At 45.6% G+C, this 12,095-nt stretch overlaps 1 protein-coding gene across 11 annotated transcripts in view; it reads right to left on the reverse strand.

Annotated features, from left to right (window-relative positions):
* MBNL3 (muscleblind like splicing regulator 3) overlaps positions 1-12,095 on the reverse strand; it is a 59,629-nt gene that overhangs the window by 11,331 nt on the left and 36,203 nt on the right. For 5 of the 11 annotated variants that reach the window (XR_008439300.1, XR_008439299.1, XR_008439298.1 and 2 more), the window contains exons 4-6: positions 11,828-12,064; positions 4,145-4,295; positions 1,858-1,893 (exon numbers count right to left, since the gene is read on the reverse strand). Coding sequence is in view for 6 of the 11 variants with exons in the window: in XM_053989834.1 (XP_053845809.1) it covers positions 1,858-1,893; positions 4,145-4,295; positions 11,828-12,064 (424 nt within the window). In the remaining 5 variants the exon portion in view is untranslated. Of the gene's footprint in view, positions 1-1,103; positions 1,193-1,857; positions 1,894-4,144; positions 4,296-11,827; positions 12,065-12,095 lie in introns of those variants that run through there. The other 6 variants (XR_008439301.1, XM_053989836.1, XM_053989838.1 and 3 more) reach the window with 5 other exon arrangements.

The raw sequence follows: 12,095 nt of genomic DNA on the forward strand, positions 1-12,095 counted from the left end.
ACAAGAGAGAAGGGGAAAAGCCAATTACAATTATAATTAAGGAAAAAACCAAAACATTCTCAACACTTAGTACATTTATAAGCAGAACAATGATGTATTAGACTCCGAGGGCCAAATTTCCAAAGGGGGGAGAGGATGGGTGTGCTAGCAAAAGCCCACGTCAGCTCGCACCCGTGGGGAGTTAGACACAGCCAGTGCACGTTCCTTTGGGTGGGGACATTTTGGCAAGCGCACCCTCCCGCCCACCTGGGAAAGCTTGTCCCCTTCCCTCCCCACCCCGTCCCCGCCAGCAACCAGAGGTACATGATGCACTTTGCAGCGGCTGCCGCAGCCCTTTCACCAGGTTTTCTCGCCTCTCTCTAGCAGGGACAATGTTTCGGCACGGGACAGAGCTGGAGGCACGGCAAACGAGCGGCTGGCAGACTGAGCTCTCTCCGTACAAATTCAGCATGCTTCCTTTCCACTCTAATTCTACAGGATTTGGCAAAACTCCTCTTGCAGGGTGGGGGGATGGAGAGGGGAAGGGACAGAGAGGGGAAAAATACACAAATGCATCTGAACAGCTACAATTTGCAGGAAGAGCATCCAAAAGTACAACACGGCAGCAGGGAGCTTGGCAGCCTCCTGAAGCTGCACGTCCCGCAGAGCACGGTGCTGGAAGGGATGCTCTGGTGCACACACGGGCATCCCCCAAACCCGAGGGGGGTTTGTGGGGCCGAGGAGCCCACAGGAAGGCCCAGCCATCCCCACAAACACGCGGTAGGGAAGCAGACTTGCCTTCCCCTCCACCCCAGCAGCCACGGCGAGCCCCAGCAGGGAAGGGGCGTGCCTGTGGCTGGGAACGCTCCGGCCACGGGATGTTGGAACGTGTGGGTTGGGGTTTCCTACAGGCAGAGGTGTATTTGAGGGACTCAGCCCCTCACCATGCAAGCAATGTGTCCTCCCTGTACTATAGGGATAGGCAGGTTCAAGAGCAGAGTGTTTAAGCCATTCATGCCAGAGCTTCCAGACCTGCTCTTGGAAAGCTTTGCACCCCCCCACCAGGGCTCCTGCCTCTCTCCCTCTGGCTAAAGCAGGCACACACCTGGATGCTGGTAGTCTTGCGTAACCTCGGCTAGAGGATGAAAGCTCAGCTTTCACCTGCCCTGCTGTGCCCAGCAGCTGTAGACAAGAGGGGAAGGTCCTCAAAGGCCTGCAGAGGTTTAATCAACACCCAGATGCTGAGCCTGAACAGAGTGGATCCCTGCAGCACCAATGAGCACGTACTCATTGCCTCCCTGCATCCCACGTGCACCTGCAGCGGTACCTCCCTATGACCTCCTGTACCTGCACACCTAACACTGTCCTACAGAGATGACTCTCCAGCCAGTCCATGGTCCAAACCCTGTTTCTCTCACCCTGCTCTGGCAGAGGGGCTGACCCCAGATGTGTTCCTCCTTAGCACCTTGTTAAACCAGTCTCCTAAAATATCCTCAGAAGGACAACTGAAAATCCAAACTTAAACCCGCCTGTTGCTTGATACAAAATAAAACAAAAATAAACCAACAGGATCCTCCCACTTCTACTTCCTTGTGTCAGATGACTTAAATGGGTTGTAAAGACATTTAAGTGAAAGATTCTTGTCTCTGAAGCGGAACTAAATAGGGGTGGGAACACATCACCTTGGATTGTCTTATTGTAAGTCACATGAAACACTGCACTGCACAGAAATTAAAAGGGATACAACCAATTAAGCCTCAAAGAAGACAGCAGATAGACAGTCACACCACTCAGCCACCCAAGTTCTCACTGATGCATACTAACTTGCAGTCTCTTTCAGATTAGGAAAAGTTGAGAAGTTTGTGTAGAAAAACCTACCAACGCTTGCAGTGGGTGTCATGCACAGAACTGACCCTGCACACCATGCATTGAAGCGTGGAAAGATGAACAAAAGGGATATTTCATTAGTGAAGCTTCAGTGTTAGATATCACTTTAACTAAAAAGCAGGTATTCTCTTTGCAGCATTCAGTATTTAAGCACATGCAACCAGATTCTGCATATTGGTACAACAATAGTTTAAACTCAGTTTAAAGAGATCATAGCAAACCAAATTAATTCTTTAATTCTTGAGTAGTAGAGAATAAACTCCTCCCACCTTGGTATTAAATGATATGATTGATCCCAGAAATCAGGGTTGTTTGAGATTTTTTGGATATTGGGTATGCTGATTTATTTCTGATTGTGTCAACAGAAAACAAATTGCCTTTAGAAGAATGTCATACTCATGTTAAAATTGACTTTCCAAAAGTAATTTACTCCCGCAATCAGGGACTGCGATTCAAAGTCTCTAGTTTAAGCTGAAAGAGGCATTTATTTTTCTGGACTCCAAAAAATTGCAGTGGTGATGCCATTTTCAAGAGACAGCCTGACACCCCTGTGCCATGGCAACCCATGATGCTGATCTCTCAACAACTGAAGAGGAGATTCTAAGAAAAGCAACCGCTCCCTTCCCCTCCCCACAGTGAGAGCTGCGACGTGCCACCTCTCTGCTTTGCCCTCCTGAGCACAGCCAAGGCTGAGCCCAGAGCTGGAGTCTGATGTGTAACATAAATTCATCACAGATCTGTCCTCTGACTGGAAATTTGCTGCTCTGCCCAGCATTAATGTCTTCAGACAGAACAGGTGCCAGTAAGCAGCCCTGTTATGCATCAGCCCTGTGTGTAATTTCATTGCCACGAGCCCAGTACCCAGCACAGTGAGGGCTGGGCACAGCTGATTTATGTTGCTCCATCAGAAATGCCTGTCTTTATGTCAACTTGGGCAACTGCAACCTTGAGGACGAGCAGTGTGTAGCCAGCTGGGGACTTGGCATTCCCCAAGGTGTCCATGTTTCCTGAAGAAGTATTTCACTTAGCACCTGCCAGAGCTGTGGTAAGGTCAGCTCAGCTCAGCCCAGCCCCTCCAACGCTTTGCAGAGCACCAGGTAAAATGCTACTCCATCTCTCCGCATGAGAATCCACTTCCCTGGAAGAACATCTTGGTAGCTGCCGAGTTCTGAGTGTTTCCAAGGGCTCTCATAACAGAAAGGCTACATGAGCATAGGGTTTAGGTCCCCGCTCCCTGGACCCACACTGCACCTTGCTCTCAGGACCAGCTTGTCTCTAAAGCTTTTCCCCCGACCCCAAAGAACAACAGTGCCAAGGTGCAAATCCAAGTGGGTTCACCTCCAGGGGTCAGCCCAGAGAAACACTCTGTATTTTTGTAAGTATCATCTGACAAGTAAATACAGCATTAGACATTAAGAACACAGGGCATTAATTTTCCCATGATACTCTGAATGATAATAATGATACTAAAATATGAGCTATAAACTCTGGAATATTCCTAATTCAGCCACTTATAATACTTTCCACTCCAAGCAGGTTTTGTTTTCCATTTGGCTGCAGTTAATTGGCCAGTCAGCAGACAGTCACATCTACCACATTAATATTTCCAGTCCTGTAAGAATTATTGAATTGCATCTTTCAATTTAACTCTGAGACCTTAAAGGTACAATAAAAGCTGGGAGTTAAATTGCTTTTAAAAAGCTTAGGGTATTGTACTAGTCAAAAGACAAGGAAGAGGGAAATATATGCCTTTAAAGAGGATTATATAATTTGTATTTACTAAAGACTAACCATTCCCTCTATAAACATCACAGCTGCTGCAGTATGTAGGTCAGTGAGATACAAGCTCATGGAGGTGCCTACAGCCTCAAGAGAGCAGGCACAGAGGTCTACAGACATTTTAACATGAGTCCAAAAGAGCACTATGCAAGAATCAAAGAATTAATTTGGGATTAACCAGTTGAACCATAAGGAGGAAAAACAGAAAGTATGAATTCAAGAAACATGCAGACATTTTTCTTAGTTTTGACTGCTTTAAAAAAACCCCAAACCACACAAAAAAAAGGGCTAAGAAGGATCTTTACATGTGAAAAGCTCTAAATTGTAGTAGGTGAAGGGAAAAAAGTCAAACAACAGATGTTAATTTTTCATCCATTTTTAACATGAAGCTACACACCAGTATTATTTTGCTAAAGACTCTTACAAAACTGCTCATTAGCTGAACACCAAGGTCATAAAATAAACAACCATGATGATGGGAAAGCAAGGAGACACTTACCTGTAGGGATGAATGTAGGCTGTTGCAACTGCATGTTGGCTAGAGCCTGTTGGTAGTGGAAAACGCTTGGGTTAAAGACTGTGGTGGCACCATTGTTTTTTTCAAGTGCTGGCCTCTTTGGTAAAGGTTGAAGTGCACCAGGCGGCAGGGCCTGTGGATAAGGGAGTCATTAAAGACAAGTGGAGTAAATAAAGGGGCCCACATGTAGGTCAAGCATGCAATAAATAATAGGGGGTCTTGGCTGCAAATCACCTGCAACTCTATCAACTTAGCGAGACAGGAAAGAGAAGAGCAGCTAAGTCACAGTACGAGTAGTAGGCGAAACAACAGCTTCACTAGGTAAGCAGTTAGTAAATGCACCAGGAGGAGGCGCAGAGTCCAGAAAGAGGAGGGATGCTAAGGAGCTTTTGAGCAGGACTGACTTGGGTACAGAGGGAGAAAAAAGCACTGGGAAAAGGAAGGGGAAAGATGATCACCTGGACAGGATGCTACAAAGAGCAGTTGCAGGCAACAAGCATTAAAAACCCCAAAACAAACAGGGAAAATACAGTAGGTGACTATTTAAAACCTAAGAAGATTAGCATAAGCAACAAATGCCATGGAAAAAAAACGGATGCTTGTCTCTGGTTCAACACCTGCCTACATGTATGTGTGCATGTGTGGAAGTGTGCACACTGTGCAGCCAACCCATGTTGTCCAGATGGTAAAGCTGTAGCTGTTGCCAATTATACACATAACATTACATCCACAGTAAAATGCATTTCCACTTGTTAGTAGAGAGGCTGAGCAACATGGTCAAGACCAGGCCTGATTCTCTACCGCTCACACCAGAGGCAAAGCCCACCACTGGCAGATTTGGACCAGATCCCAATTTATAGAAGGTGGCCTCCATCAGTCAAATACTGCTCACTCATTATTAACAGTGGAAAAAGCCATTGACAAATCCCTTCTTTTCATTCTATCACACCACCAGGCTTCTTCCAGCCCGTCAAACCTGTTTCATGATCAGACTTGGTAAAAAGCATTAACCCAACTCAGGAACTTTTCTCAGTGAGTTACTCATCATTCATCCAAGCATGTCTCAACAGCAAAGTAGTATGTCAGGTTCTTAAGAGACAGGAATGTTTCTAATGATTTACAGCTTTTCATTGTACCCAAGTAAGAAACCACATTTTTTTTTCTCCACATTGTGATAGAAAAGGGTCTTTTTTAATTATGCCCCGCAGTCCTTTTGCACGTAACACTCCCATTGACGTCAATGAGATTTACGCACGTGGAAGTCATGCAGAATCAGGTCATTTCTGACTAGTTGTTAGTCTGTATCATGTAGCAAAGCAATGGCTGAAAAACAGGGTTATCACTCCTACTTTTATTTTAATAGGTCACAAATGAATGGTAGGTAATAGAAAAGGTTTGGCTAATGAAGGGTTAAAACTACAAACACACAATACTCAGAAGGAAGGACACAAGTAAAGAGATTTTAAAGCGTTATGAAGATCAACACACAACAGAATGTAAGTGAAAGCTTGCAACAGTTTGTCGCCATCTAGAAACAGGCTTCACTTTAATTTGCTATAGGAGACTGCTCATCTGAGAAATGTTAAGCAACACACTTCCAGGCAAAACATTACTCCATCCTATCTCTACTCACATGGTTGCTTTTGGGTGGTTTTAATATTAAAAAAGAAAATTAGAAGAAATTGCACTTGCAAAACTGCCCTCAGACATGCACACATCCTTTGCCTGTGCTAGTGGGCATCCACTCTCAGCATTAGGATTTAATCTTCCTAGATTTCTTCTGGCTGCTACTAAAAAACAGCAGTCAAAGATGGGACAATATTCTCAGACACAGACACCAACATCTTTTACTTAAGATGCATATTTTAGGATGATGTATGACTTTCCATTTCTAGGTAAGCTTTCATTGGTATCTGTGTTAAATCTGCCTGTTATCTACAACTTGTCTATTTAATGATGGCTACATGCATGTTCCTCCAGGCATGGGACACATCTGCAGCTTACACAGTCTGGAGTAGTTTCATGTACTTCACAGAGGTTTTACAGCTTTAGAACAACTGAAAAACTTGCTACTTAAATTCATGCTCCTTATGGTACACAATTGCTAAATAACCCTTTTCAGACACTTCCAAAATCTGCCTCAGAAGAAGAATGTACTAATTATAGCAAAGCAACTGTGCCAGGCACATAATAGACTTTTGACTCCCTGCTTCTTGGCCAAAGGCTGTCACCACCCTAAACCCCACAATGGCAGTGCCAAAAGCAGAACAGCTGAAGGCTTTGAGACTGTGCTGTCATGTCCCGGCACATCACAGGACAATTCCAAAGCACAGCACTGCAGTCAGAGGGAGACACCAGCAGGTCCCAGAGATGTCAAGACACATCAGACTATCCCATCACTTCTCCAGCATCACCTTCCCTCCTGACCTGCTACAGCCCCTTGGGAGCAAGGAAAAGAAAGGAACAATGGCAGTCTCACTGGTGCTCACTCAACAGCAGTCAGGTGGAGAAACACAAATAAATGCAGTATTTCCAGAGTGTTCTAAAGAAACAAGCATTCTGCAGCAGTTCCTGTGCCACCTGATGTCCAGCTCTCCCATGTGGGCTCTGTGGCCAGGGGAGCTAGGAACCCATCTTGATCTGCTTCTGGTTTGACCCAGCCCTGTGGGTCACCCCTCCAACCCCAGCAGCTGCAGGAGTGTTCACACAGGATACACAAAGATGTGCTCCTCCTGTTGCCAACCGATCTTATTTTAGATACCGAGGTGTAGGAGGGCCCAAGGAGACAGAACGATCTGGCTTCAGCCCTTCCCCAGCCCATGCGCTGAGGTAAGAGCCTCAGGCCAGGAACACACTCACTGAAAGGTCCATCTATAATGCCTTGAAGAGGCATCTAAAATTGCACATGAGGAAGCTGGGCCAATACAGCTTCTGCACGGGAAGCTGGCAGGGACACAGGACGAAACAAATGTGTCTCATTTGACACGGGCTACAATTTTGTATCACTCGGGACAGAATCGTAGCAGCTCACAGGGATACAACATTTCTTTCTTATACCACGTCCTGGTTCTGAAGGAATCCCACACGCAGAATATACAAAAGGCAACAGAGACTCCTCACCACCAAATTCTGTAGCTAGTGTCTCCACACTCCAGCAGACGAATTAGACTAAACCCTCCTAAGAACTTACTTGATGAGTTTACCTCATCCAGCTGCTTGTGCTTTCCCTCTAGACAAGCTCTGACCACCACAAATACAGCAGCAGCTCTCGGGCAGTAACTTTTCCTGACTTTATTTTTTCCCTGTGTGTTTGTGTGCACACATGGGTATGCAATCTTTGCAACAGGACCTGACCATCTGCACCAGTCAAAGGGTTAATTCAGTTCAGAATCCATGTGATAGTCCTGCACTGATCCAAACGAACAATTTCCACTAATTAAATGCCAGGCAGCCTCCCATTTTTGGGCTGGGAAAGCCACATTCCTGCTCGAATGAACATCTGAACAAAGAGGCTTGTGCCACTTCTCTGCATGGCACTGAAAGCAATTCTTCAGCAAGACTGACTGATAAAAACACACTTCATGCTAAAGTCAGAATTTCCCACGTGCTGGTTAAAAAACCTCTCCTTATTTTTTGCAAGACAAGAACTGGATTAAATCTTTGCAACAAACAATTTAATTGCACCTCCAAGTTCCCCTCAGATCTCTATCTCCTGGGACCAGCTCACACTTTCACCCCTCTGCACTCAGCAAAGAGGGGCTGGGTCTGCTGCCAGGCATGACAAACACAGAATGATGTGAGAGAGGGCAGAGGTAGCACCCGTCCCCTGGCAAGCAGCAGAAGAAAAGTGAGCAGTTTCCCCTGAAGATCATACATGCCCTTATCACTATGAAGGGCTCAGAGGAGGTGACATATTCCAACAAGTGGCTGCAAACCTTTCGATGTGTCAGAGCGGGAAGACTCATACAAGCAGCTTCTCTCGTAGGGTTTGTTCAGTGGGGGAGCAGTTATGGGCTCTGCCGCTCTCTGCCAGACCAGGTCTCCTCACAGTGGTGGCTCTTGGAGAGGGCAGCTGTGCAGGTCCTGCCTGCGCTGGCTCTGGGGCCGTGTCTGTGTCAGCCGTGAGCAGAGCAAGGGAGAGGCTGTGATGTCACAGCATCATTCCACCACTGCTGGCAGAAGCTGGGCCCTAGCAAGGCTTCCTACTGCAGCTGCCTAAAACTCTGATAAGGAAGCCTCTTGACTACTTAAACCTAAAAATAAGTCTTTGGAGAGGAAGGGGAACAGATGAGCTTCTCCTCCCTAACTCTGGGAATGAGAAGCAACATCAGCTTGATGGTTTCACAGCTCCTATGTGTTCACTCTTCCCTCTCCCTGCTATAGCTGGGCAACAGGAGCTCTCTTTTAAAATGTATTGTAGCCTTTATTATTTGGGAAAACAAGAAAGGGTTTTCTTCTATGGAGCCAGGACTGACAGCACTGTGAGGATGGCCTTTGCCTCACTATGAGCATCACAAAGCCAAGTAAAATATCTTGTTTGAAAGTCATAAAACAATCAAAGACAACATATATGAAGACAGCTTGCAGGCAGAACCTCAGGGAGCAGATCCCATGATTGAGACTGAAGCAAAAGGCACCCAGAGTGTGGTCCCTTTGCTGACACTATGCCACTGGGGAATGGGGGATGAACCACAGACAGAGCCAGCTGAAGGGACAGCCATGTCCCCAGCTTACCCAACACATGAGCCAAGTCCCACACTGAACCTGCTTCAGTTTCCAGCACAGATCCCCAAGGATGCTGTTTAGCCCTCTTCCCCCTAAATCTCAGTTGTGCTCATTACACAGAATGCTCTTGTGCAGGGCAGTTACCAGCATGGCACTGCCAGGCAAGGCTGTGATGTTGGGAATGCAAAGTTACTGGATCTGTCGTGCAACCACCCAGTCCTGTGGCATTTAGAGCACACTGCAGACCTAACGAGCTAAATTCTTAAATTCTCCCTCAAACATTGCATCTTGTGACTCCAAAGCTGCCAGTGTTTGGAAAAAACACTTCAAAAGCCAGAGCTGCCTCCCCCTGAGATTATTCACTGTCTCCAAAACACAGCTAGGCTTCAGGAGGCAAAGCTCAGACTGCGTTAATGGATGGTATGTGGGGCACAGGATTGGCATGTCTGAACGCACACTGAACATTTCTGGCTGGGATGGGCAGTCTCCCCGGGCACTAACACCACAGACCAAGAGCAGAAGGCTTTCATGCAGATTAAGATGGTTACGTGCAAAGCGAGAAGGTGAAAGGTCCAAGTACCAGGTCAAAGGTTGCCTCGAGCGGTCGCTTCAGTGATCTGACAGCTGGCTGAGTCTTAATTAGCAGGCAGCGAGCACATGATGGCAATGGGCCGGGGAGGGGGATCAAGCACAGTAACAAAAACAGCAAGCAGAGGTGTGTCAAGAGAGAGCAACCATTTGGGAAGGCGAAGAGAAAAAAAAATTAAAAAGTGAATGCGTTATACAATATATTAAAAAGACGAGGCATGCACAACATGGGGTGGCTGGGTAATTACCTGGCCTAGTGGCAAGTCAGTTATTTTGCCTCGGTAAGTTTTAAAAGTAAAGAAATGTCATCACAGGACACGTGCTTTGGAGCTTCATCACACCGGCTGGCACAGCAGGGCAGGAGCGCTCAGGGATCAGCACCTGCACAGGGACTGGCACTGGGCTCCAGCCCTCATGCTGCCGCTACACATCATGCAGAGGCCAGCAGAGCACTCGTGGAGCGGGGAAGGACCACTGGAAAAGGAGGGAGCTTCAAGCACATGCTAAGTGCTGTCCTGAACTGGGGGCAGAGCCTTACCCAGTTCATCCAGTGCTGCACTGACTTCAGCCAAGCAGGAGTGAGTAAAGCTGCTACTTGTGCACATCAAGTAACTGCAGGATTGGGTCCCTCAGAAATGCTCAATTTAGATTTGAAGTCATTCTAAATCTGTTTTAGAACATAGACCCATAGCCTGGCATCTGTTTTTTCCTCCAAGAAAATGGAGCATCTTTCTTCCCTTCAATAAAGTCTTATCCCTCAACAGGTACAGTAAATGCATCAAACCTTGAAAAGTCAATGAATAATGTAGGCTGTTTTGGTAGCAGGGGTGATGCAACAAGCCATCAATAAATATTTTAAAGGTTCTCGTTAACAGCATACAAATAGGGTTAATTACATTTTTAAGAGAAGCCAGCTGGATGAATAAAACATGCATTGGCTTTGGTTAAGTAGCAGTGTCCTAGATAATTAGTGAAAAAGTAAAGATTCAATTGTGAAGAACACAAGAGTTTCATTTCAGAAGGTTATTTTTCAACAGACCTGGACTCTTATTTCAACAACAATTTCACCAATAAAACAGTAAGAAAACTAATAAATAAACTCTGCAGGACAAATAAATACTGCGGTATAAATTAATTGTTCAAATTACATTCCAGGTAATATTGATGCTACAAGAAGGGCACTTCTTTAATTTCTAGAACTGCCCTGGTACTGCATTAAATTTCATTATGAATTAAAAGCAACCTCCTTTACTATCTTAAAAAAACCAAAAAGGTATTTAGAAAAATTTTAGTGGCCTTAATTCTAAATCAAAGAGGAAGCAAGAGCCTTTTTAATATTAATTAGAAAAAATTTAAGAAATCATAGAAGAGATGGAAGGGACCTCTAGAGATCAGCTAGAACAGCACCCTGCTCAAAGCAGGGTCAACTACAGCAGCTTGCTTGAGACTCCATTCAGGTTCAGATACAGGTTCTCAGAATCTACTAGGATGGAGAAACCTGTTGTAGTGTTAGACCTTTCTTTGGTAAATAAGTTTTTTCTTACGTTTAAATGGAATATCCTGAATTTCAATTTGTGCCCATTGCTTCTAATCTTTTCATTGGGCACCACAGGGAAGAGTTTCCCTCCACCTTCTTTACCTCCCACATGAGGAATTTGTGCACATGGCTAGGATCCCCTGGGCCTCTTCTTTCCTCCCCAGCTCTCTCATCTCTAGAATTAACAGGTCCCATTAAACCAAACGCAACAGAGTGGCAAACATTTATATGAGCTAGGGGTCACCTGGTGAGTCTTCCTTGACTAACATTCAGAACTGTAGATACAAGTAGTCACAATTCAACTTAAAATGCAAGTGGGACCATCTCTACCAGGTACAAAGCATCAAACAGGTCAGGAAGTCATCCTTGTTTTGTGTCTTGTAATTTCACTAAGTCTTGGCAAAGGCGTCAGACACAAGCTTGCTAAGCTCAGGCAACTGATATCATCTGCTTTTTGCAGAGAACAGGCCAGGTTCTCCCTGGAAAGGATATATTGTGCATTGAGGAAGCTGAACTGACCCCTACGACTCAGCCAGGGAAGGTGTTGGGTGATGCTGCACTTGCACTCATGTCACATCACAATGTCATGTCAGCAAATCACAGGGCTGGGCACCATGTCCCTACCTGGTGAGATGTACTGTGCCATTGAGGGCTTCATGCTGTGGTGAGCACAGAGACAGGATGAAGAGATGGGATGCATCTTGCACATGCTCTCAGCTCTCCAGTCAGCCATTTACAAAGCTCTCTACTTTTCCACAAATGACACATGGAATCTCTTAGCAATGGAAATGCAGCTTGAGAAGAGCTCTACTTACCATTGCAGCTGCAGCTGTCTGGTTCACCTGGTGTTGAGCTGCCTTGATTTTGGCTTGCAGGTGTGCAGGGGGATGAAAGTACTTGCATTTCTCCCTAGAGCATCGACCTTTGATGTAATCCATGCAAACTGTAACAGTATTTTCATTTGTGTCTATCATTGCAATATCTATAGGGTGAGCATAGCGGCAATCATTCTCACCACGTGTGCAATTTCCACGCTGAAACTCTCGACAAACCTTAAAAGAAAGTCACATTGTTGAGCAGAAC

Source organism: Vidua macroura, chromosome 14, assembly GCF_024509145.1.
Source record: "Vidua macroura isolate BioBank_ID:100142 chromosome 14, ASM2450914v1, whole genome shotgun sequence".
NCBI lineage: Eukaryota > Metazoa > Chordata > Aves > Passeriformes > Viduidae > Vidua > Vidua macroura.